The sequence below is a fragment of the Hippichthys cyanospilos genome, chromosome 15 (genome assembly GCF_059441005.1).
Source record: "Hippichthys cyanospilos isolate Australia breed blue-spotted pipefish chromosome 15, RoL_Hcya_1.0, whole genome shotgun sequence".
NCBI lineage: Eukaryota > Metazoa > Chordata > Actinopteri > Syngnathiformes > Syngnathidae > Hippichthys > Hippichthys cyanospilos.
In genome coordinates, this window is record NC_142383.1 from 17,250,430 (window position 1) to 17,274,568 (window position 24,139).

The 24,139-nt window shown below is 45.0% G+C and overlaps 3 protein-coding genes across 5 annotated transcripts; all 3 read left to right on the forward strand.

Moving 5' to 3' along the window:
- Positions 1 to 1,500: 1,500 nt before the first annotated feature.
- On the forward strand, positions 1,501 to 12,991 carry ttll11 (tubulin tyrosine ligase-like family, member 11). Its single transcript, XM_088434547.1, has 10 exons — positions 1,501 to 2,342; positions 5,494 to 5,593; positions 5,689 to 5,822; positions 6,597 to 6,893; positions 7,847 to 8,131; positions 9,231 to 9,326; positions 9,385 to 9,497; positions 10,679 to 10,906; positions 11,630 to 11,736; positions 11,861 to 12,991. The coding sequence occupies exons 1-10, from the start codon at positions 1,971 to 1,973 to the stop codon at positions 12,196 to 12,198; spliced, it is 2,070 nt and encodes a 689-aa protein (XP_088290673.1). The 5' UTR covers positions 1,501 to 1,970; the 3' UTR covers positions 12,199 to 12,991.
- Positions 12,992 to 14,050: 1,059 nt separating this feature from the next.
- ppp1r26 (protein phosphatase 1, regulatory subunit 26) lies at positions 14,051 to 22,019 on the forward strand. Of its 2 annotated transcripts, XM_088435049.1 has the most exons (5): positions 14,052 to 14,229; positions 16,134 to 18,808; positions 20,592 to 20,694; positions 21,429 to 21,481; positions 21,553 to 22,019. In XM_088435049.1, the coding sequence occupies exons 2-5, from the start codon at positions 16,206 to 16,208 to the stop codon at positions 21,602 to 21,604; spliced, it is 2,811 nt and encodes a 936-aa protein (XP_088291175.1). In that variant the 5' UTR covers positions 14,052 to 14,229; positions 16,134 to 16,205; the 3' UTR covers positions 21,605 to 22,019. The 2 variants fall into 2 exon arrangements, with proteins under 2 accessions (XP_088291177.1, XP_088291175.1); XM_088435051.1 differs by lacking the exon at positions 21,553 to 22,019 and having other exon boundaries at positions 14,051 to 14,229; positions 21,429 to 21,485.
- A 421-nt stretch (positions 22,020 to 22,440) lies between these two features.
- On the forward strand, positions 22,441 to 23,779 carry mrps2 (mitochondrial ribosomal protein S2). 2 transcript variants are annotated; one of them, XM_088435053.1, is made up of 4 exons: positions 22,441 to 22,536; positions 22,723 to 22,812; positions 22,913 to 23,033; positions 23,127 to 23,779. In XM_088435053.1, exons 1-4 carry the CDS (start codon positions 22,512 to 22,514, stop codon positions 23,671 to 23,673), a joined length of 783 nt encoding a protein of 260 aa, XP_088291179.1. In that variant the 5' UTR covers positions 22,441 to 22,511; the 3' UTR covers positions 23,674 to 23,779. The 2 variants fall into 2 exon arrangements, with proteins under 2 accessions (XP_088291179.1, XP_088291180.1); XM_088435054.1 differs by having other exon boundaries at positions 22,487 to 22,536; positions 22,888 to 23,033.
- The last annotated feature ends 360 nt before the right edge of the window (positions 23,780 to 24,139 follow it).

Sequence of the window (24,139 nt, forward strand, 5' to 3'; positions counted from 1 at the left end):
TTTGTTTTTTTTGGGGGGGTGGCGGGGGATACGCATTCTTGAGATCGGCGAGCACAATCGTGGCTTTCTCATGGCGCAAACGTCTATGCACTTTTACGTTACGTGGCTGGTGGAAGCTTGGTTGTTTTCAATAACAAAAGAAAAGGGAGCGCTAGGACTGCCGTTGTTTTTTTGTATAACCTGAAAATATACGCAAATGTCAAGACAAGAGGCCGTGCAGCTTTTTACCTCTTTGTTTATGTCTTTTTTTTTAAATATATTACGTAGTTCAAAGTGATTACAAGATTTTTGTACTACGTTCGAGATAAATTGACCATTTTGGGCTTTTACCTACTTGTGAGTTTGTTTGTTTTTTAAGTCTAAAACCATTGCTTTTATTTTTATTAAAATTTTTTTTTGGGGGGGGGTTGCTCTGTGACCCAAAAAGTTGCACAGTCTCTTTCAAAAAAAAAACAAAACTTTAGGATTTGTGTTGCTGTTTGGATTTTAATGAACCGGTTTCTCCCCCACTATGCTAGGCTACGCTAAGCTAACACCGCCGAGTTTACAGTCAGGAGGATCTCCAAGATGAATCAGCTATAAATACAGCAAAATATGTTGTATGTTTTCTATGAACCTGTAGAAAAAAATACTTTTTGTAAGTATGTTGAAAGTATTTGTTGAATTCTGTTCTGTTTATAAGTTTGTTTTTATTTGGGTTGTTTTCCCTTTTGGCGGCAAAACGTGACAAAACAATAATGTACAGAGAAACTTGTGTTGTCCAAATGTGGCCGTGCAATGTATGTACATTTGCAACAAAACCTATTATTAAAGTTTTATTTAGCTATTTTAAGACCCAGTGTGCCTTCCCTCTCTTTCAGTAGAAATTGAACATTTGTTTACTAAAATAACGAACTGTTTTGTCAAAAAAAATGTCTATTTACATATTTCCGTGACTTATTTTTTTTTTAAAACATTTACTAATTATTATTATTTTATTTATTTTTTATATACTATTAATCAAGATAGAATACATTTTTGGCCTCTTACGAGAACATTTATGGACTTTTTTCCCCCACGTATTTTTCTAAAAATATTTGGGAAACATCTTTTTACGCTCAACAAGATGGGCTTTTCTCAATTACCTCCCAAAATTGTAATTGTTTTGACGTTTCTAATTTCCAAGGTGGACCTGAACGCAAATTATCTGATGCAACCTTTTTGGGAACTATCTGCTCCTAGTATTTGTTATTATTTATTTATATGAGCACGATCATGTTTTGACCAGCCTTGTATTGCTTTCACATACTGTCGGAAATGTCGGAACAAAAATTTGGAATGATTTTCTGCGCGACACACTCGCCGAGAAGGGAATAGACACAATTCGATAGATATATATGAAACTGACAGAAACATGATTAGAGCTCTGTGACAGCATGACGTAAGCGAGAGCAAACGTCCGCAACCCAAGTGCGGAAATGATGACGGTATTAACGAGGATCCCTGAACGCAGCACCGCCCCCTCCTCACAGACACACACGAACAGATGGAGCCCGGACTTCTTGCGGCTGCCGGCTGACCAGCCGCCCGGCTACTGCTCCTCGCCTTAGCGGCCCCGGTGCGGGTCGGAGCCACGGAGCGTGGGCCTCCACCGACGGATTTAACCTCTCGGTACCCGACCAGGTTAGCGTTAGCAGACCCCCCCCCCTTGGCTAACCGACAGCAGGTGTCACGCATGGAACTTTATCCACTTAATTGTTAGCATTAGCTAGCATGCTATCTGGCTAGCCCGGGGATGTTTCGGCGCCGGGCACTTAGCTGACCCCCCCGCCCTCCTGCTCCCACCCCGCGAAAAAAAACAAAACAAAACATCGATTTACGGCCGCTCCGGAAGAGACAGCAATGCGGGAGACGTTACGCTCCGCCGGTGTCGGATTATTACTGGACGTGTCGGCGGTACGAGAGCGCCCGGCCCGCTTGAGTCGAGCATCATGAACGTGTTTTACTGCGGCATGGCGCAGCTGCCCGATGCCGACAGCGGGGACGACGACGAGTGCTCGGTGCCCATTTCCCCGGTGCTGCTCGACTCTTTCGGGGTGCCCGTCATCCCGGTGCCCGCCTCCGAAGGCCGCGCCCCGGGGACGGAAGCGGCGGAGGTCGCGGAGAATCGCAAGCAGCTGGGCAACGGCAAAGTGGCGGGGGTCAAGTGGGAGGCGAACGGCAACTGCTCGGCGGGCGTCCACGCCCAGGAGGACGGAGGCAAAGTCTGCAGGAAGAGGAGGCCGGTGACGGTGGACACTTCCAAAGCCAAAACCTCCCTGGAGGGACTCAAGATCAGCATCAAGCAGCTCAAGTGGAAAGAGGTTCGTGAGAAAGACGAAAAAAAGTGCACACTTGTCATGATTTGAGCTCTAACGGGCTGAGAAAAATAATGATGTATATCTGCGATAGAAAAAGTTATGATCATAAATAAAAAAAAAACGCTATAGAGTGAATCCGCAGTAACGGAACCGCGATGTAGCGAGGAAACTGAATTCTCCCCAAAGCTAAAAGATAGAAATCTGATGGGAAGAAAGTTTGTCTTGAAAAAAAATCTTGTTTCCAGTGCAAAATTTCGTATTTCATAATTCGTATTTTCATAATTCAGTCTCTGACTAACATTTTCAGACTCCCCATTACCCCATCATGCAAAAAAAGTAATAATAATGAAAACATATAAATATGTATCTGGGATTGAATGTCTAGATTTTTAAGACATTAAAATACGTCCTTGGCAGTGAAAGTGAAAACCCATTCTGTGGCAACCATTTTCAGACTTACCTCATGATGCAAAAAAAAAAAAAAAAAAATAAAAAAAAAAAAAATATATATATATATATATATATATATATATATAAGGAAAATGTATATAGATGTATCTGGGGTTGATTGTCTAGATATTTAAGACAATAAAAAACGTCCTTGGCATTGAACGAGTTAATGTCTTAAGAATCTACACAGACCAGACCCAAGGTACATACTTATATGTTTTCCTAATTGTTTTTCTTCGCATGGCGGGGTAACGGAGAGTCCGAAAACGGTTGGCTCGGAATGAGTTAAATCATTCAACGCCAAGGACGTCTTTTAATGTCTTAAGAATTCAGGTTCAACTTTTTTCCCGACTCTTCACTACGCCACCTTGCAAAAAAAAATAAAAAAATAAGGAAAATGTATAAATATGTACCTGGTCAACTAGAAGTGGGAGTGACTACCTGCAAGAAAAAAAAAAACGACTCATTGGGAGGAATGATAGCTCTTTGTTGGAAAAAAACTGTCAGAATATTGGAAATATCTCTAAATAATTTATGCAGTTTTCTGTATGGAACATTTGTTGTATTTGGGGGGAAAAAAGCGAGGTTTCTAGCTGTGAGCCTTGCAGTACACCACCTGCCGAACAGGCAGCTGGACGCCCTTTTTTTTGAATCACTTAATGGTATCCTGCTGAGTTTCGGGCACAAAGGTGTTGACAACTTGCGGATTACTCGCGACCCGATTGCCAGCGCTCGTTAAATATTCATTGAGCTGCTAATTGAGTCTGTTCTGCTTACTCCGTTATCGGCCATTGTGGTCGTGGCCCCGCATCGAACCCGCCATGTGAAACGGTACTCGGGCCTCATCGCAAACGTTACCTGTTGCTCCGTTACTTCTTCCCGATTGCGCGCATTCGCACGCCTGGCCAGGTGTCATTAGATATATATATATATTTTTTTTTTTTTTTTTTAATGGTGCATATGGCACTCTCAAACAGGGGAAATGATTAGCTGAAAGTTCGTTTAATCCAGTAGTCTGTAACTCTTCTATCAGGTGATTGTTGTCATGACAACAGCAGAAATGAGAGCAGCAACGTATCGTAATTATATGTTTATGCATGTATAATATACGTTATGCGTCTATTATAATATACGTTATGCGTGTAATATAATATGCGTGATGCGTATATTATATTGTACTATCAAAAATATACAATTGTTAATTCAGGGATAAGCAAATACGTGATACCAGACTAATTTCAATCTGATACCAGACTAGTTTCTAGTTTCCTAATTTATCATTTCTAGTTCACTATTGTAAAACTGCTCTAAGAGAGGGCCCGAAAATAGTATCGGCTGCCATCACGAGTACCAATACTTATAAAGGTAGGTAGCGACCCGATATTAATACTTGTTATCAGTAGCGGTATCGGTATCAGGGACTGCTCGAGAATTGAGTACTTGTATTTATGGTTGGGCAAGTACCGATACCAAGGATCAGTATCAGGTGGATACCTGGCCTTATTTCAAGGTATCGGGTGTTGCGAAAGGAGCCAACACTAGTATCATCTGTCTTGGATCAGTTTTACCATCGCAAACTTGAAATAACGTGATAAGACTAGAAAATCGCCATGAATTTCGTGAAATTTTAAGGGAAATGCCATGTCTGTTTTGGCGGGAAATTTTGCACATCAAAAGTACTTGTGGTCTTGGTATCCACTTCGGCGACCGCTGACTTCTCAAGAGTTAAGCAATGGTGCTGGTATGGGCGTGAAAAAAAGCGGTATGGTAACCCTTCTTTTCGAATGGATTCCCCCAAAAGTGAAACGGCGCTTGAGGATTTTTCCCGTGGCGCCAGCCCTCCCTCTCGCACACACTTGCATGCTGACTCACTAATGGGATGCTGCTCTCTAATTCTATAAGGGATCATCCAGCATGAGCTAAAGGCCAGCTGGCTCGTGCCAGTAAAACGTAGAAGCTAACAGATGAAACGTTGCTGTTTACTTGGCTGACCCGGTGCAAAAGCTCACCTCCCTGTAAGGGAGTTGCCAATTGCTCCAGTCGTATTAGGGGCTCTTCAAGGCGTTTTTATCTGCGTGCGCGCATAATAAGCAAATAATGTTTGTAAATACTTAAGGAAAATATTTTATAATATTATTGAGAAGGTGCCGGATTTCATCTTGATATGCCGCACCAGTGCAAGATTTCATCATTGTTTGTTAGCAACAAATTAACAGAACAAAGCTGGGTTTTTTTTTGGGTGCTGGGGCACCAATGCTAAATCTTATCCTTTTTTTAATCAACAAATTAGAACAAAGCTGTAGTTTTTTTTTTTTTTTTTTTTTTTTTTTTTTAGCGGAGGGGGATGGTTAGGATTAAGGTGCTCCTGGGGCGGTGGGGGGCGGTTAGGATTAAGGTGCTCCTGGGGCGGTGGGGGGCGGTTAGGATTAAGGTGCTCCTGGGGCGGTGGGGGGCGGTTAGGATTAAGGTGCTCCTGGAGCGGCGTCACTTCGAAGCCGCGCGGATCTTCCCCGATCTTTTTGTCGCGTCACTTTCACAGCTCAAGGCCTCGTTACGTGGCCTAGCCGCAGTTAATCGAGATTATCCCTCCAAGAGAACAAGCCAAGCGCCTAATCCCGCCGCTCCCGGGGGCGGACGTTCATATGTTTCCTTCTCGACTCTCCCGACCCCCCCCCCCCCCCCCCATCCCGATTGGTCCCCGCAGATTCCCGCGAGCAGACGAGCGCCATGTGACATCTACTGGCACGGCGTCTCCTTCCACGACAACGACAACATCACGTCAGGCCAGGTCAACAAGTTCCCGGGTACTTTGTTGGCTTTCTTCGGGTTTTTTTTTTTTTTTAAGAGCGTCCCCGCACCCAAGCGCGCGTCCATCCTAATTCTGGCCCGCACACGGCAGGAATGCAAGAAATGTCGCGCAAGGCCAACCTGAGTCGAGCGGTGCGCATTATGCAGGAGCTGTTTCCCACCGAGTACGACTTCTACCCGCAGTCCTGGATCCTGCCCGATGAGTACCAGCAGTTCTCCGCGCAGGTGGGCCCAAAAAGTCAAGGGACACATTTATTTAGGATGAAAAAAAAAAATCGATTGACCCGACTTCCGGATTAAAAAAAGTAAAAACGCGTGAACAAATAGTTCAATAAAAATAATAACACAAACAAAAATGGATAAAAAGGGACTGACCTTATTTTATAGGGTAAAATGAATAACTAAAAAAGTTGGTTTGCCCCCTTTTGAACTGATTTGCGTCATGTTTGACCTTGTATCTTAATGTGTGGAAGAAAAACAAACTGTTGGATAATAAAATGTACTCTAAAGCATACGGTTAAAAAAAAAATCAAGTAAAAATTGGACTGAACCAACGTTAGTGGTAAAATGAAAAAATGGCTTAAACGTGGCTTAAAATGAATAAAATGTTCAACTTTGGCCTGATTTGGGATTTTTTTGACCCAACAGCTTTTTAAGTGAAAAAAAAAATCATTTCAAAAGTATATTTTAAAAATCTTAGTTGGCTCCCCTTGTGCCCTGATTTGGGTTATTTTTAAGTACCAAAAAAGGTTCACAACGGAACCAATCCAACTTTGTATGCTTTTCCTTTTACCCAAAAAGCGCCGACCCAACAGTTAAAAAAAAAAAAAAAAAAAAACTCCAAATATGGTCTTGATTGTTTTTTTTTTTTGAAAAAACAAATGTCCGTTTAAAAAAAACAAAGAGTCGGGTCAAAAGAAAAAGAAAGGGAGGGGCCGTTCCCCGCTCGCCCAATCGGGGCGATTTTTAGCGCCGATTTTTTTTTTTGTCCCGGGCCAGCTTCGCGCGGTGAAGGAGAACGACGCCGCGCTCAACCCCACCTTCATCGTCAAGCCCGACGGCGGCTCTCAGGGCGAAGGCATCTACCTCATCCGCGACCCCGGCGAGCTGAGGTCGTCGGCGGCGGCGGGCGCGCAGCCCCGGCAGGCCGTGGTGCAGGAGTACATCCGCAAGCCGCTGCTGGTGGACAAGCTCAAGTTCGACATCCGCCTCTACGTGCTGCTCAAGTCGCTGGAGCCGCTGGAGATCTACATCGCCAAGGAGGGCCTGACGCGCTTCTGCACCGAACCCTACCAGGTGACGCGCCCGCCGCTTGCGCATCGCTGGCGCTGAATATGCCTTCAAACGTTTCGCAAACTCTGAAGAAAAACTTCAGAGTTTGCGATGCTTCGTTTGGCTTCAAATGAGGACTTTCTCCATTACTTGTTTTCATCCCGAAAGTAAAATTCATAAAATTGCTATTTTTGGTTGAGGAAAAACACTCTTAAGAGGGAAAAAAAAAAAACCTCAAAATGCAGGAGTTTTTTTTTTTTTTAAATTGGATTAAAAAATATTGTTTCATGAAAATATACATTTTTTCAGGGTAAGAAAAAAAATTACAACGGGGAAAAAAATTAAGTATAAAAATGTTTTTGTCTTTTCAAATGTTATCACTGTCAAAACATGGTTCATTTCGTGAATGAAAATTTCACAAAATTGTGAAAATACATGTTTTACTTTTCAAATTTTAGGATATTTTGTACCTTTGCTTCTTTTCAATTTGGGAGTGGGGGCAAAATTGGAATTTCCTGTCAAAAAATGATCATTTTTTCAAAGCTAAACATTTTCTTCTCAAACACATTGCTAACACATTTAAAGGGACAGTGTGTAAGATTTTGGCTGTTTTTCACTCCGGACAGCAGGAGGTGCTGCATTTACCATTGTCCATGACTATAACAAACATGGCCGCCTCCAGAGAAGTGCCACCTCCAATGTAATATCATTTAGACCAATGATTATATTTAAAACCTACTGTTGGTCTTTAAGAACACATTTATTTGTAAGTTTTTGAGATTTACAATCATGTCATTCCTTTTTAATGAAAAAGGGTGAAAATATTACACACTGTCCCTTTAACAATCCCTCCAAACGTACTCCTTTAAATTTAGTTTTTAGTATTCTTCAAAATGTACAATTTAGATTCCGAAGGAGGCGGACTTTCAATTCCGAATTCTTGGGACGCCCTTCAAACGTTAACGCTTGCCCGCCAGGAGCCGAGCCAGAAGAACCTGGGCCACGTCTTCATGCACCTGACCAACTACTCGCTCAACGTGCACAGCGGCAACTTCGTGCACTCGGAGAGCCAGAGCACGGGCAGCAAGCGCACCTTCTCCAGCGTGCTGCGCCGGCTGGCCGCCAAGGGCGTGGACGTCAAGAGGGTGTGGTCCGACATCATCGCGCTGGTCATCAAGACCGTGGTGGCCGTGCTGCCCCAGCTCAAAGTCTACCACCAGGCCGACATCCCGCCCGGGAAGCCCGGACCCTCCTGCTTCCAGGTCCCGAACCGCCGCCCCGCCCCCCCGCCAAACTTGAAGGAATTCCCCCTAAGCCGTGCTAGAAAATAGTAGACGTCAGCCGATGGAAAACGTGCGTTGCCTTTCGTTTGCCGTTCGGTTTTTTGCGAAAGTCATCTCATCGATCGGTAAATACGTGGGACTTGGGATGCTTTTGCTCGTTTCTATCGAAATTGAAGCAAATGTGTTTTTTAGATGTCCCGTTTTTTGTTTTTTTTTCTTCTGATGATTATTGAAACACTCCCGATCATCAAATCAAAACGTTTACCCAGGCTTGCCTTTTTCTTTTCAATTTTTTTTTTTTTTTTTTGGTTCTCACTTCACAAATTAATCCCTGATGACCGTAGCAAATAATTCGTTTTTATCTGAAAAGCTGCAAAAAAATAATAAATAAAAACACCAAACGATTCCATAAAAAATGCAAAAGAAATTGTCCAAAAAAATCTCCTCTCAATAAAACACATAAATGGCATGTACGGTATTCTTAAAAACATTTAAGTTTTCCATCAATAATAATAATCTGGATATCTCAATGTATACATTCCATTTATACAGTTTTTTTACAATACAAAAAGGCATTACTGTGGTAAAAAATATCACTTTTTAATCACCTATTTTCTCAAAAAATGAAAAAAAGACATTGTTCTAAAGAAATTCTAGTTAAACTGATTTCTCTCTTAAAAAAATCGTTCATATTTGTCTTTTACTGTTTTTTTCCGCAATAATTGCAACTATTCTTTTCAATCCCGATTTTAAAATGATTTCCTTCACGTCAATGCATCTTTTTATGAATAAAATGTTTTCCCCCGCCAAAAAACTCCTCTAAAACTTTTATTTTTCATCAGTAAATTCAGTTTTATTCAGAAGAAAAAATAGTTTTTAAAATGACTTTTGTCTATTCCAGCAATACGTGGAAAGCACCAGTAGGTGGCAGTGTTTTTCCAAAATAGAAATCCTTGTTTGCTTCAAATGCATTTCCAAAGATATACTTGTTTGTTTTTGTTTTGTTTTTAATGTGATTCACGTGAAATCTTGCACGTTTAACCATCGTGGAATGCAAAACGTTCAATTTTTTTTTCAGATCTTAGGTTTCGACATACTGCTGATGAAGAACCTGAAGCCCGTCCTCCTGGAGGTCAACGCCAACCCGAGCATGCGCATCGATCACGAGCAGGAGGTACGGAAGGCGCGGCTCCCTCCTGGGCGCGTCCCAACCTGCCGCCTTTGCGTCCCAGGTGGAGCCGGGCGTGTTTGAATGCGTCCCCAGTCCGGTGGACGAGGAGGTGAAAGTGGGCGTGATCAGGGACACCTTGCGCCTGGTGGACCCCAGACTCAAGAGAGCCACCTCGTACGTCCCGCTGAGCTACTTTTCTCTCGGATGTTCTCACGAGTTCTCAACATTTTTACTCTTATCATAGAACGTTTATTTTGAGTAGTTATAACTGTTATAACGGCAAAATTATTCCAGCCATCATATATGGACAACACAATAATGGGGATGTTGAAGACCGCTTTTTCAAGTTCTCAACTTTCCATTACTCGGATACTAAGTACCACCAGCACGAGTACTTTTAATTCGCCGAATTTCCCTCCAAAAAACTGGCTACTATTATCGGCCCAAGCAAGTACCCATATCTTCACTTAAGGTCAGGTATCGCCACGATACTATCGGTATCGCTACTCACGCGTTCCTATAAAAAATAAAATGTGTGCAGTTCGGGGGAAAAAAATGGCAGAAGTGTAGGAAATTTAGCTTTTGTTAAAAAAAAAACGCTTTTTTTCGCTTCAAAAGTATTCCGAAAAAGGAACTTGTTGAGTAAATGTTTTCTAAAAGAAACAAACAAATGTAAAATCAATCTCTAAAATCAACAAATTAAAAATTAAGCCACCCCTAGAAAGTCAGCTGAATTAAATGACAAAAATTACACAAAATTCTAATTTTTTTTAAATTAATAAAGAGTGAATTTTATTTTAAGTAAAACGCCACCTACATTTGAATGTTTTTATTTGGTCTTTTAAACGTTTTAAGTCTTTCCAATGTGTCTAAAAAATGTAACTTCCCCTTCTATAAAAGTATAGCTAAGGTCGTAACTTGTTTTCTTTGGGGATTTTTTTTCCCCCAAAAAAAAGCACGATAAAAATATTTTGTGAACAATTAAATAAAATAAATTACAACATTTTTGTTTTTTTCATAAAAAGGAATGTTGTAAGAACATATCTTGCTTTTACGCATCTTGGAGAGCGGCCATTTTGACACTTGTTTTGTTTTTGCTCCGGCTTCAGGTAACGACCAATCGCGGCTCAGCTTGTGACTGTCACACGACTGCTCCCCAAAACCCGGCGATTGGTCATTACCTTCGCCCCGAGCCACACCCGCGTTATTTTTAGCCGCCGACATGTAGCAAAATGGCCGCCCCATGACGGATATAAACAAGTGGATTCCGCGTCCTCATCCGCATTCCACAAGTGCGATATTTCGGCCGGTAGCCTCCCCGCGTCTAAAACGTTTCTTGCCATGGCTCTGCCAAGTTTCCAGCGGAGGACGACGGGCACGGAGGAGGCGGCGGCGGGCGACGGGCCGGTCCGGAAGCGCGCCGACGGCATGGCCTCGCCGTGCCTCAAGCAGGTGTACCCCAAGTACAGCCGGCAGTTCAAGCACTTTCGGCTGGTGGAGCGCATCGCCGCCCTCTTCGTCCGCTTCCTCGGCGTCAAAGGCAACATGCGCCTGGGACCCACCGCCTTCAGGACCTTCATCAGGTAGGCGGAGCGCCGCTCGGGAGCTTCGGTGCCTCTCCAAAAAGAGAATTTTTGGCATTTTAAGAGCCACAGGATGGAGCACTGATGCCATCTACTGGTGAGTTTACATCAGTGAAGTTGCGTAGCATCAAATACTATCCCCCCATCCCGATTGAAAAACCTCCTTTTATTGTTATTGTTAACATAGGGGTATAAAAACCTGCAATAGCTGTTTTTTTTTAAATTTATTTTAACTTTAAATTTCAAATGTAAATGTCTGGACTCTTAAAATGAACGTGAAAATACGTCCTTGGCATTGAATGAGTTAATGAATCATTTATATCGTGTTTTTCTATCAAACGACTTAACATTACAAAATAAGATTAGAGCTATTTTGAACCTAAACGGCGGACTCATTATTTCCCTTTTTTTTTTCTCCTAAGCCATTCCCACCAAATTCCATTCCCCTAATGAAAAATAACTTTGGGGCCATAATTTTAAAATTTCTTGCGAGCACGACTAGGCCAAAATGGCCGCCTTAAACTAAGCTAAAATGTCTTAGAACGTGTTTTTTTTTTTTGAAGGTTCACTGATGTTAATGTGAAATGTTACAAAACTAATTTCATTGCACTATAAACATGGACCTTTGACGTCAAAAGCCGTCTATGGCAATGAATGAGTGTGATATATTTTTGTATTTTTTTTTTTTCCAGAATCTTAGCTTTTTTTTTTCATTGTGCACAGGAACTGCAAGCTGAGCAGCGGCAACTTCACCATGGCCTCCGTGGACATCCTCTACATTGACATCGCGCGGCGCTGGGCCGGCCCTTTTCCCGACACTCGGGAAGCAGGTAGAAGAAGGATGCCCGCCTGCCCCGGGCCCGGCTCAAAACTATTTGACCTTAAAATTAAGGGCGGGCGGTATACTTGGGAAAGTGCGCTATTTTGAGTATTCTGGTTTCCTTTGCTTGGCAGGCATGGGCCTCCAGGCCTTCGTGGAGGCCTTCCTGTTCCTGGCGGCGCGCAGATTCAAGTCGCAGACCCCCCGGGAGCAGGCGGCCGCCCTCCTGGACCTGTGCGAGGCCCAGCTGGAGTCGGCGGCGCCGGGCCCGGGTCTCGAGGAGCGCCGCTCGCTCAGTTGCAGTCGGACGGCGTCCCGCGGCGCCGCGGGGGCCCCCAAGCCGCTCGCCCAGCCCCCCGGGCCGGCCCCGCCCTCGCCCTTCTACGGGGCCGCGCCCCTGCAGCGCCGGGCCTCCAGCCAGGACTGCCGCAGACCCAAGCCTCGCTTGCGAGAGCTTCTCGCCGAGAACTGAGGTGGCCCGGCGCGCCCTCCCCCGGGGGCGTGGCCAAAGACCCACTCGGGAGGGGCGCGGCGCTTCACGTTGACAGTAACCCGTCTCCTTAACTCAGGTTGAAGCGCGTGCAAACCAGAAACACTGAGACTAAAATGCAAAGTTTACACGTGCGTTTGGGGAACTGCATGCAATACAGTTCACATAATATTGCACATAAACTAATGAAATCAGCGATTTACAATAAATCGTTACATATTTGAAAAAAATACACGTATTAATGGAAACACATGATGAATGTCATTTCATAATTGGCTAATCGCTTGATTGTAAAATGTAAAAAAAAGGCACTACACGGAACAGTGAGGTTTTTTTCATCGTTAGTCATTCATTCACTATAGCGAGGGTTTTCCAAGGCATCCGAACGCGATTGGATGAACGAGGCGGGACGGGCGGGACTTGCGCAAGTGAACTGAGCCGGGAATGGCCGCTTGGCAACCTGGGAAAAAAAAACAATATTGATGAATCCAAACCCCAATGTGGCCCTTGAGCGTTTACTGTTACGGTCAGTCACTGCTTGATTTTGCACAAAGACAAATTTGCACACAAATGTATGCATGCGTCTATAAAAAAAAAAAAAAAAAAAGAAAGAAAAAATGTGAAAGGTAGATATATCAAACAGACTTTTTTCTCTATGCGTTTTTATTTGAATGCCAAGATGATTAAAGCGGGCAGCTGTTGGATTGGTTTGACGTGCAAGTGAAGTAGATATTAATTGCGCTTGTTCAGAAAATAAAGTTTGAGCAAACAAAGATTTGGATGCACGTTGACTTTCATTTTGTAGTTTTTCAACCTTGTCCTGTTTCGCCGCGCATGGGAATTTTTGATAGGCTGCCCGTTGCTTCGGGAACAACGTCGTCACATCAATTCAATTCAATTTTCAACTGGTGTCCCTCAGGGCTCATAGCAAGAGCCACTGCTGATTTCACTTGTCTCCATGACTTATTCGCGCTACTCTACTAAGTCCTGGTGTGCTCAGTAGAGGACATTTTGGCCTTTCCGGTGACGTCACGTGTTTGGGTGGGATTCAGTTAACTTACTGAGACAAACGGCGCAACAGTGGACATAAATGAATAGCCAGGTTATCATAATTCTGATATAAAATGACGTAAATCCTCAGATCAAGTCTATTATTTTGTGTCCCCTGTAGGGGACATTTGTTTTTTGATCTTTTGACTCATTTGAGCTACCAAGCTAAGTCCCAGTGTGCTCAGTTGAGGACATTTTGGCCTTTCCAGTGACGTCCCGTGTTTGCGTGCGATTATGTCTTGGACAGACAAAATGGACACAACAGTGGACACAAATGAAAATACTGGGTCTCAGGAGGATATACTTATTGGAAAGTACCTAATTGATTATTCGTTTCATTTCCTCTTTGGACACTAATATATATTTTACACTTCTATCGGAAAATTATATACATATTTTAGGATGCCTCTGTCCAATGTAATGAGCTCAAATACAAGTAGAAAATACAAAAAGATCGTTTTATTCCTTCTTTTGGTTGTTTTTAGATGAACTTTTGTTTCTTTGTGGACGTAATATTTTAAATGAGTGCATTTGTAGTGAAAAATGTTCATAATTGTGCTCCTATGTTGGTATCAACTTGAACTGCCTGAAGATAAAACTTTACCATTTTACATTTAAACTTAATATATATGGGGAAAAATATATATATGCTATATTGTTTAATTGAATTTAGTTCATTGGATATTTAAAAAAAAAAAAACAACCAAAAAACTAAAGACATCTCCGTAGTTTGCTTCTGGTGGGGGGAAAAAAAAGACTGTAGCCATATTTGAAAGGGGTCCTTTCGGTTGTAGCAAGGCAGCAGCCGCCTATCGGCCCGCCAGTCGGAGGAGGACCTGACGCCGAGAACCTCGCAGCCGGCGTTCAAGCTCTAAAGACGGGCCACTTGAAACATCGCCACCGCGGTGTTCCGCACCGGAGCGTTCGTATGCGCACTCTTCGCATTCGCTACATTCTCAACCGGTAAGTTTTCACTGTTCCTCGGTGGGTTTTTTTCTCTTTTTTTGGCTCCAAGGGTGGCGTGGTAAGCGAAGGCTTGGGGTGGCAGTACAAAGGCTTTCTAGCCGGAGAAAATGCCGGGGCTGCGGCAGCCGGGAGGCCCCGCTCCCGCCTTTCCACTTGCCGTCTTCCTCCCCCCACCATCAGCAACCTCACCCCCCGGACCGGTATCTCACCCAAAACCGAATTATGTGTGTTTTCACTGTCTTTTACTCCGTATTTCATCACGCGTTGACAACCGCGGTCCTCTCCGAGAAACATGGTAGCTCTGCGGCGTCTCGTAGCTCCCTCACGCCGAGCAGCCGAGCCCTCGACGCCGCTAGTGTGTGACGAGAGCGAGGGTAGCTCCGTGGCAAAACGTCCGGTTCTGCCGGTATGAAGCGCCTTCCGCGCCGTTTAAACGTCGTCTGTCTTAACTTTCTCTCAAAGGTGAAGCAAAGTTTGGTAAAAAATCCGCTCGGTTTTATTCGCCTTTCCGCGTCGACTCGCGGGGCTCTCTGGGCGAGCCGTAGCCGCTTGGCGCAGTTGGTTTCCGGCCGCCTCCGAGAGGCTCTTGCCGGTCATGATAATGCCTCGAACTCGGGCCCATTTCCCTTGTGTGTTGCCTTGTTGCCGTTAAACAGTCACCGACGGGCAGAATAGTTGAAAGTCAGTGGGGATTTTGTCTTTCTGAAGGCGCGGATGTGTTTTGGATAGCCCGGTCACGGTGCTTCAACACCGGCCGCCTCCAGCTGGCTGCTGGGTGGATGAAACGCGCCGACTTCCATATTAGCATCCACTGCAAATCGGTCGTGTAATGGAGGAACATTTTGCTCTACTCGAACTTATGTTTTGCCGTTAAGTTCAGATCCATTCCATTCATTTTTTAGTACAAGATTAATAATATTAATTGTGATGGCAGGTGCCTCTACTTATTTGTGTAATTCCTCAATTGTCTAACTAAATAAACATAGCATATAACCCAAAACGATGCCATCATGTAATTTTTCACTCAAATTATAAACATTTTAATATTTCATTGTCACTAGCAATGTGATATTGTCAGCATTATACAGTTTAATACATATGTAAGGGCCAATAGAATGGGACCACTTGAGAAATGAATGAGTTTCATTTTTTTGGTGCTTTTGGTGCAAAATTGTTTGTATAGTAAAAGTATTGTAAAAGTATAGCATGCCATCATGTAATTTTATCAGTTGGCAATATACAGTGCCATGTATACAGGCATATATGATATTCAATAGAAAGGGACCACTTGTTGAAATTTTTTTTTCGCTGGAGAAATGTGCCAAAAGCCAGGGCTTTAAATCTCAATGTGTTTCTTTTCCACCAATTTTTGAACCCCTCTGGTAACCCCTACAAACAGTGAATTTTATAGAAAAACGGGCATTTTTTTCAATGTATTTGACATCGCTTCTTTTTGGGTCCCCTTGAGTGTGTCCTTCTCTCGTTCTCCTGTAAAGTTTGCCTTTTTCACTAATTGCTGACCTCCTGTATCCATTTAACAATTTGGGATGTCGGATACCATTTTTTTCAGTCCGATAGCACAGTACTCAACTCTTGAGTTGTCTTGATACGACTACCAAATAGCAATGCGATACTTTTGAAACACCAAATTTCCCCGCATCAAATTAATGACCATCATAATAAAGACTTTCCAGCTTTCCAAGACTTTCCAAGACTTTCCATTTTGGTGCAGCAATTCAGTCACGGTTGGGAATGTTGAGTTCGCTTGAGACCAGCAAGGGGGAAAGAAACTTAACAGCTGAAATGTTTTCTTTTTAGGCATGTGTATCCTAAATACCTGTCGCATTTCACATTGTGTCTCATTTGCTTTTTCTTTGTTGTGTTTTTTTTTTTTTCCATAGTTTGAACAATGTGAGACCAGAAGGAGGCGGCTGCGCTCCCAATGGTCCACAATCGCTCCTCACTTGAGTAGAATGTTCTTGATGAGCGCGCCCACTGTCGCAGCGCCTGGCACGGACTGGAGAGCATGCGGACCGCCCCCGGGCTATAGCCTTCCCGCCCGCTTCAATGACTCGGACACCGATTTGTCCGGCAGGTCTACTTCTATCTCAAATAAGGTCCAGATGATCATTGAGAGCCTGAGGAGCAGTCAGTCCTCACTCGACATGAGCGACGAGGTGGAGGGGAATGTTCTTCAGAGACAGGACGGGCCTCCCCAGACCTGTAAGGCGGCGGTGTCTTCCCTCAAGTCCAAAAAACACCAAACCGGCGTCCCTTTCAAGGACAGCGACCAGAGCAGCGATAGCGATGACTCTGTGGACAAAGGAATCGAGGAGGCCATCCTCGAATACCTGAAGGAGAAAGACGGACACAAACGCCAGGAAGAACCTTTTGTTCGACCGCCCGGGCAAACCGTTCCTGAAATCAAGTCGGAAAGCCAGGCCTTTTCTATAATGAGAAGCCGCTTTCCCCAAATCCAAGCGGCGCCGGCGACGGTACCGGTGAAAAAGTACATCAAACACAAGGCCTCGCTTCACGAGGCCGCCGTCAGGAACTCCGAGCTGGCCCGCCTCATGCTGCGAGATCAGGAGACCAACACGGTCACCCGCGGCAGCCTGGTACGCCAGGTCAAAATCGAAGACGTTTCCGACGACTCCAGCAGCGACGACGGCATCGAGGAGGCCATCCAGAGGTACCGACTGGAGCAGCAGACCGGGGGGGACGCTTTCAAGCAGCTGGCCTCCGTGGAAGAATCGGACTCCTCCAGCGACGACGGCATCGAGGAGGCCATCCGCAGCTATCAGCTTGAGCGACTCGGGGACAAGGGCGCCCCCAAAGCGCCGGGCGGGTCGGGAGCCGACTCGTCCGGAAGTTCCAGGCGCAAGCTCAAAAAGAAAAAGAAACAAACGGAGAAGGCGGCGCCGGCGCCGTCTCCGACTCCCTTCGCCGACCCGAGAGGCGAAGGCAACGGTTCGCTCCCGTTCCGGGTGGAAGGCTTGACCGAGCGGCCCCCCTCGGCCTTCCCGAAAGCCAATACCACCGCCGAGCTGATGTGCGCCGAAGCCATACTGGACATCTCCAAAACCGTCATGCCCTTTACGTCCCATCTGGACGTGGGCCCCAGCGGCTGCGCCTCGAGCGGACCCGCGCTCCTCCGCGCGACTCCGGAGCGGGACAGCGACGGCAGCTCCGTCGACAGCGAAGACGGGATCGAGCAAGAGATTATGAAATTTCTGGAACAGAAGGCGCAGATGCTCAAACGTCCGCCGGCGGAAGCAACCGCCACGCAAGACGCAACTCAAAAGAAACCCGACAGGTTGTCCTTAACGAAGAGACGCAGGCAGAAAGGCAAAACGAGCTCCAAAATGTCCGCGCTCCCATCGTCCGGCAAACCTTTCAAATGCCAAAAGCCAATGGCGGCCTCGCAAAAATCACAGGACGAGGCGGAGCAGGGCGGGGACAAGAGCAGCTCGCTGGACAGCGACGAGGATCTGGACACGGCCATCAAAGCGCTCCTCAAGACAAAAAAGAAGTCCAAGAAGATGCCAAAGCCCAAGCGCCCGTCGGAAGAAGCAGAACAATGGCGAGCCGCCGCCAGAAAGGCAAAACCCGATCCTTCATCCAAGCTCGCGGTTTTGAAAAAGGCCCGCAAAAGGAAGAGCGACTCTAAGGACGCGCCGGGACAAATCAAGAAGATGGCCTCGCCGAGCATAAATGACAGACAGACCTGTCAGACCGAAAGCCGAGACCTTCCGCCCGCGACGGCCCAGAAAGCAAAAGAGGAGAGCAGTTCGGTCGACAGCGACGACAGCATCGAGCAGGAGATCCGAAAGTTCCTCGCCGAGAAGGCCGAGAAGGTTTCCGAGAAAACCCGCGACGGCGCGGGAGCCCCCAGGAACGGCACGGCCGCCGTCAACCGCGCCCCCGGTCGGGAAGATCAGCTGGCTGAGATTCCGAGACAAAACGTCAGTCCGCCCCGGGACAAACCTGCGCCCGTCACGCCGCTCGGCTCGGCGCTCTCTGCGCTCGGTCAACATTGGTCCTTCGGCCCCAGAACTTCCGCGCGGTCGTCCCGAGTCGAGCGAACGCCGCCCGCGGCGGGCGGACGACCCGACAAGGTCCCGTCCCTGGATCAGTCCATCAAGTGGCGCCAGAGTTTCGGGCTCCCCGTCGCCGAACCCAAAAGTTTCGCTCGAACCCCCTTTCGCATCAGCTCGTCCCAAACCGCGACGCCGCCGTCTCACGGGAAGCCCGGCGACTTCAAAGCTCCCGCGCCGGCCTCCCCTTGGTCCTCGGCCAAACCCTCGTGGTCCGCAAAGACCCCCTCCGCGAGCCCCGCTTTCGCGCCCTTCTCCGCCGCCGTTTCCGGCAGGCGGCGTCAGGGCGCGGCCAGCACGGTGCACGTGCCGCGAGACAAGAGCGTGTTTGTGGAGCTGGAGTCGGGTCGGACCAACCACGTCCAGGTCCAGAGCGACGGGGGAGAGGCCGGGGCCCCGGACGGTCCGCTCCGAGCACCCGAGGAGGACTTTATAGACGAGTCAGGGGGTGAGAGTCCAGAGAAGAAGCAGAGCACTTTGTAAGTACCCCTTCGGCCCACCGCGTCCAACGTCACCTTCTGCGTTCCTTATTTGTAGATCGGGACCCGTGGGGGAAATTTGCCGACGACGAAAACTTTTCTGTCTTTTGTGCCATGAGATTACCAAAAAGCAATACGGCCATATTTTGGCGCGCAAAAAAAAAAAAAGGAAGAAGAAAAAACTGTAACAGTGCAGACCATTTTGTGTCGATTTTTGGTTTACCACGGATGGCTAATATTGAAAAATATGTTGACTTTTCTACAACAGACATTTTCTTTGTTTGAATTTCCGCCGATCGCAAAATATATTCACGCTACGACGCGCCCGTGTTTTTGTTGTCGGCCGTTTTGTTTGATCCAGCAATCGTTGGTCTATTCAACGCGGCCGGCTAGTTTCGGGACGGATAGAACGTATTTATTGCAAACTTGCGCTTCGTGCTCGCCAAACGCGAGTTTTTTACAGGTTTGGCTGCCTGTGTTTGTTCCTAGTCATTTCGTAACCACATTTGGGCTTGATTAATTCATGTTGACGCGTCTTTTTTTTTTTCGTCTGTTTAAGTCTCCCAAGACAATAATCGGAACTTTTTTCTGTGAACGTTCATGTTCAACAACATGCATATTTATGTTTCTTGTCTTCGGCTATTTACTTTAACGGTCCCACTCACTCAGACATGATTAATCAACCATCAATTTCACACCACGGCTCGATTACTTGACACGTTCGACACACTTATTACGAGCTTCTTCAGTTTTTTTTCAAGACATCCAAAAATACAAGTTGCGATGTGACCCCCCCCCTTTTTTTCTTCTTACTGTTATGCCAAGACATGATTAATCAACCGTCAATCTCGATTGTTGACCAATTTTTCAACAAATTTAAATGTTTTTTTTAAGACATGACTAATCAATTGTCGATCGACTCTTTCTTGATAAATCTGTCTTTTTTTTTGACAACCACATAGATTGACGTGTCCGTTTACAAGACATGACTAATCAATTCTTGATTTCACTCAATCCACTACTTTCTTGACATCTCACTTTTTTTTTTTGGACAGCTGCGCAGATAAAAATGAGCTGTGACACGTCCATGTTTGTTTTCTTCAGTAGCCAATTTTGGTTGACCGTCGCTCCGAGACATGACTAATCAATCAACACGCCGGGCGTATCGATCGGAAACCTTTGATTCTAATTACTGCAAAGTTACTCATGTTTTGTTGCGTGGCCTTGTTTTGACTCGGTTCTTCTAAGGCATAATTAATCAACTTGACTATCAGCCCCACGTAATACGCCGATAAGCTTTACGCTTCCGATACGTTTATTACGAACTTTTGCCTGCAAAGATTCTAATGCTTCTACGGATCTACTTTTTTTTTTTCTTAATCCGCTTCGGTTGTGTTATCGTTTGAGTTTTTTTCAACACTTTCTCTTCTTGTCTTCTCCGATGCCACTTTCTCTTTCTGCCTTTCGTGTCCGTAAACAAAAAAAAAAAACAAGGCTATTTATTTTTGTTTATTAAAAGGAAAAAAAAACGAAACACTGAACATGCTGTGCATTGCCAGTCCTGTAAATATTTTGTATGAACTCTTTTCTTCTCCTATTTTCAATATCCTTCTTGTTTTGTTTTGCTGTGTCTTTTATCCGTGTAATAAAGAGCGCAATCCAAGCAACAAGTTGGTTTTCGATTCTTACGCGATCCGTTCGGCGTGTCGCCACGATTTTTCGAGGCGGGAGGGGACGCGGGAGGGGACGGGTGACTTTGACGCGCTGTGGCTCGCCCATGCAGGTCGTTGTCCCACGCCATCGACCCCGGCATGGACGTTCGGCCGTGCATCGCGCTTTCCACGGAGGAGCGTAGCAGGATGTTGAGGAGGAAATGCCACAAGCAGGTATCCGGAAGATAAATCACACAGCATCGTCTGTTCTATTTCTTGCTCTGTCGTAAAATTGCATAAAACGTAACGAAAGGCATAGGATGCTTCATGTTCCAATTGATTTGCTCTTGATTTGAAAAGAGACCGTATTTTTAACTTTTAGCCACAGTACTTTTAATATCTAAAGGTACAGATTAATACTTGAATTACTTAAGCTAAAAAAAGATTGACAATAATTAATTACATGTTATTTAACATTGTTTGTTTTTTTTAAATTGCCTGCTTACAGCAACATCCTATCTTCGACATACTTAACATGCCTGTATGTTAAGCGCCGAGATATTTATAGCAAATGGATGCATGGGGATTTTCAACAAAATATCAACACTTCCGTTTTAATGAACATATAAACACGTTGCACATAATTCATATATACAATCATGTTTCAAATTTACACGTAACAAACTTTTATACAAGATCTTTTCTATGTCATAGTGGTTCCATAAATCTACACTTTGAACATACACTGTAGACACATTTGCTTAACTGGTGGATTGCCCCCTAGCGGCTCATAGAAAAACTGCAGAAACGCCACACAGGACTGACCTCAGGGCCCAAATCATGAGAAAAAAATTGTTTATAATCTGGAAAATACAGTATATTAGTGCATATTCTTGTAATGCATTGCATTAGCTCATGCAGGTGGACCTAATAAAAACTTGATTTAAAAAAAAAAAAACTCTTTGCAGACCTCCACGGTGGAGAAAGTCAAGCGAAAACTCGAGTTTGTTCCTGTGCGCAGGTAGAGCGTGCGCGCGAGCGAATTGGCATGTGCGCGCATTTTCTATGCTCTATTATCTTGTCTTTTTGCAGGAGCATTGGCGACAGCAGAATGCGCTTTAAACATGCCGAAGGTTCAAGTTGAATGTCCATGTTGCACTTTAAGTGGGAGACAAGAGTTTTCTGTCTTCCTTTTCTCTTCAAGCCCGACCTTCATATCTCCCTCCGTTGCTGCCATTTTGTCATGGCAGATTTTGACGTTTTCTGTACGTTGACTTGAAATTCTTCCAATTGGCTCAGGATTCAAATAGATTTGTTGTTATAAGAGGTGACTAATTCTGTTTTTCTGGTATTTTTTTCCTATAAAATAAGATTTAAAAAAAAAGACTAGATGCAAAGTAATGCCTACATTCCTCTGATAAATAAGTTCCACCCCTCAAATAATTGGAGCTAGTTGTAATTATCTTTACACGTGACATCTGTAAAGCTGCCATTTATTGAACAGAAATAAAGTATTCTTGTTTTCTGGTTTGTATTACAAAGATCAACATTTTACTGTGTTAATATCTATAAAGAACAAAATTCCTTCATGCTTACATGTATGACAAACTATTCAATAATTTTATTACGAACCTGCTTTGTGGACACCCCGTATTATTATTTTTTAATTATCGGACTAAAATCATCCCGTATTATTATTTTTCAATGGATGCACTAAGAACACCCCGTATTATTATTTTTTTTTTCACTATGTACTAAAAACCCATTTGTGTTTAAAAATTCAGCGTTTGAGTAAACTTATTTCCCCGGTCATGGTTCGATGAATTCTAATAATATTCACCGTTTTACTACATTTATTTTTATTCTATTATTGTAGTAACCGCGTGCAAAAAAGCGTATTCGCAAACGTTGCGAGGAACACAAACAAAAAACACTGGGATCAAGGCCTGCAGGTGGCAGCAGTGAGTCAACTAGCGAGTTTTACACGAGAAGAAGCGGAGGAGCAAAACGACGCATGCGTCCTGCGCTGACCTTCCCTGCTTCCAGTGAGCATGGCCAGCCGAAGAATAACTACAGGTATATTTTTCTTTTAATATTTTAATATAAATACGGTTTTAAACGCCACGTGGATAGTTTGTTACGAGAGGCGTTTATAAATCCGTGTACTGGCTCGCTTGTAATATCGTCACTCCTAAAACGCCGTCCACGTAATTTTGGGTGCGGAAATATCTTTTGGGGTGCTAAACTTTTGTCATTTTTCAGGCCTATGGAGGCTTCTACGTCATCATAATTGCACCTACTCCACCGCAGCGTCCATCAAATCGCCACCACTGCAAAGCAACCGAACCTCGGGTAAGAACACTCTTAATATCATAAGATATAATATATTCGTATAGATACGTCACCGGATGTCGAACGTTCATGTAGTCATGTGATATTTTTATGATCGCAGAAGAGATTTTGAAGCTTCCTCTGGAGAAGCCAGACTTTTTCCGCGTCTCCGAGCTTTTCACGGTCAAAGAACTATTTGACGCCAGAGTGCACCTTGGCCACAAAAAAGGATGCAGGCACAGGTGAGTGTTTGGTCGCGCTTTGGTATCTTATCAGGTATGGGAAAATTCAAACGCCAGTTCCGAAAGAGGGGTCGCGGACGTTTTGTATTTCAGGCTGATGATCCCTTACCTGTACGGCTGCCGCTTGGACCAGGACATCCTGGACTTGGACCAGACGGCGGAGCACCTGCGCCTGGCCCTCAACTTCACCGCGCACGTGGCGTACCGCGGCGGAGTCATCCTCTTCGTCAGCCGCAGCCGCCAATTCTGCCACCTGGTGGAGAGCGCCGCGCGAGAGTGCGGCGAGTACGCTCACACGCGCTACTGGCAAGGCGGCCTGCTCACCAACGGCCACGTGCAGTACGGCGCAGGCGTGCGCCTGCCCGACCTCCTCGTTTTCCTCAGCGCGCTCAATAACGTGTTCCGCTCGCACGTGGCCCTGCGCGACGCCGCCAAGATGAACATCCCCACGGTGGGCGTGGTGGACTCCAACTGCAACCCCTGCCTGGTCACCTACCCGGTGCCCGGCAACGACGACTCGCCCGTCGCCGTGGAGCTGTACTGCCGCCTCTTCAAGATGGCCGTCCGCCGCGGGAAGGACAAGAGGAAGCAAATGGACATTCTCCACGGCCTGGCGGCGCCCGCCTCGCCCGACCCCTGATCCCTCAATATCTATGCGAGCTTAAAAAAACGAAAAACAGACACTCTATCGTTCGCTTTTTTCTCTTCTCTGTATGTGGCTATTAAATACTGAATACTTTTGTTTAGCTCCTTTTGTGTTTTGCATCATTAATAAATCGTGAAAGGACACGCATTTTTACACACACACACACATATATATTTTTTTTTGGACAGCCTTTTCATTTGTGTCCAACATAGTAGACATTGGGTCTCAGGGGGCTTCAATGAAATTTCAAGTTTATTCAATGTCATTGAGTTGTGTTCTGACAACAGTTTTTTTTTTTTTTTTTGCACTTTTTCGTGTAAAATTTACCTATTTATGGGTAACTAAGAATGCAAAATCTTTGAAATGTGCACGACGGTTATTGAAATGATGGCATTTATATTTACACGCTGCCTTTGGTGCCTTTTTTAAATTAAATATTTTAGGTATTTCGTCCACCATA

Bases quoted from the DNA above. Each gene is read 5' to 3' on its own strand.
- ttll11 (XM_088434547.1), top strand. From the start codon at position 1,971: ATGAACGTGTTTTACTGCGGCATGGCGCAGCTGCCCGATGCCGACAGC. The intron at 9,498-10,678 runs GTACGTCCCGCT...GGCTCTGCCAAG, and splicing joins AGACTCAAGAGAGCCACCTC to TTTCCAGCGGAGGACGACGG. The intron at 10,907-11,629 runs GTAGGCGGAGCG...CATTGTGCACAG, and splicing joins GCCTTCAGGACCTTCATCAG to GAACTGCAAGCTGAGCAGCG.
- ppp1r26 (XM_088435049.1), top strand. From the start codon at position 16,206: ATGTTCTTGATGAGCGCGCCCACTGTCGCAGCGCCTGGCACGGACTGG. The intron at 20,695-21,428 runs GTATCCGGAAGA...AACTCTTTGCAG, and splicing joins GGAGGAAATGCCACAAGCAG to ACCTCCACGGTGGAGAAAGT. The intron at 21,482-21,552 runs GTAGAGCGTGCG...GTCTTTTTGCAG, and splicing joins GAGTTTGTTCCTGTGCGCAG to GAGCATTGGCGACAGCAGAA.
- mrps2 (XM_088435053.1), top strand. From the start codon at position 22,512: ATGGCCAGCCGAAGAATAACTACAG. The intron at 22,537-22,722 runs GTATATTTTTCT...GTCATTTTTCAG, and splicing joins CAGCCGAAGAATAACTACAG to GCCTATGGAGGCTTCTACGT. The intron at 22,813-22,912 runs GTAAGAACACTC...TTATGATCGCAG, and splicing joins GCAAAGCAACCGAACCTCGG to AAGAGATTTTGAAGCTTCCT.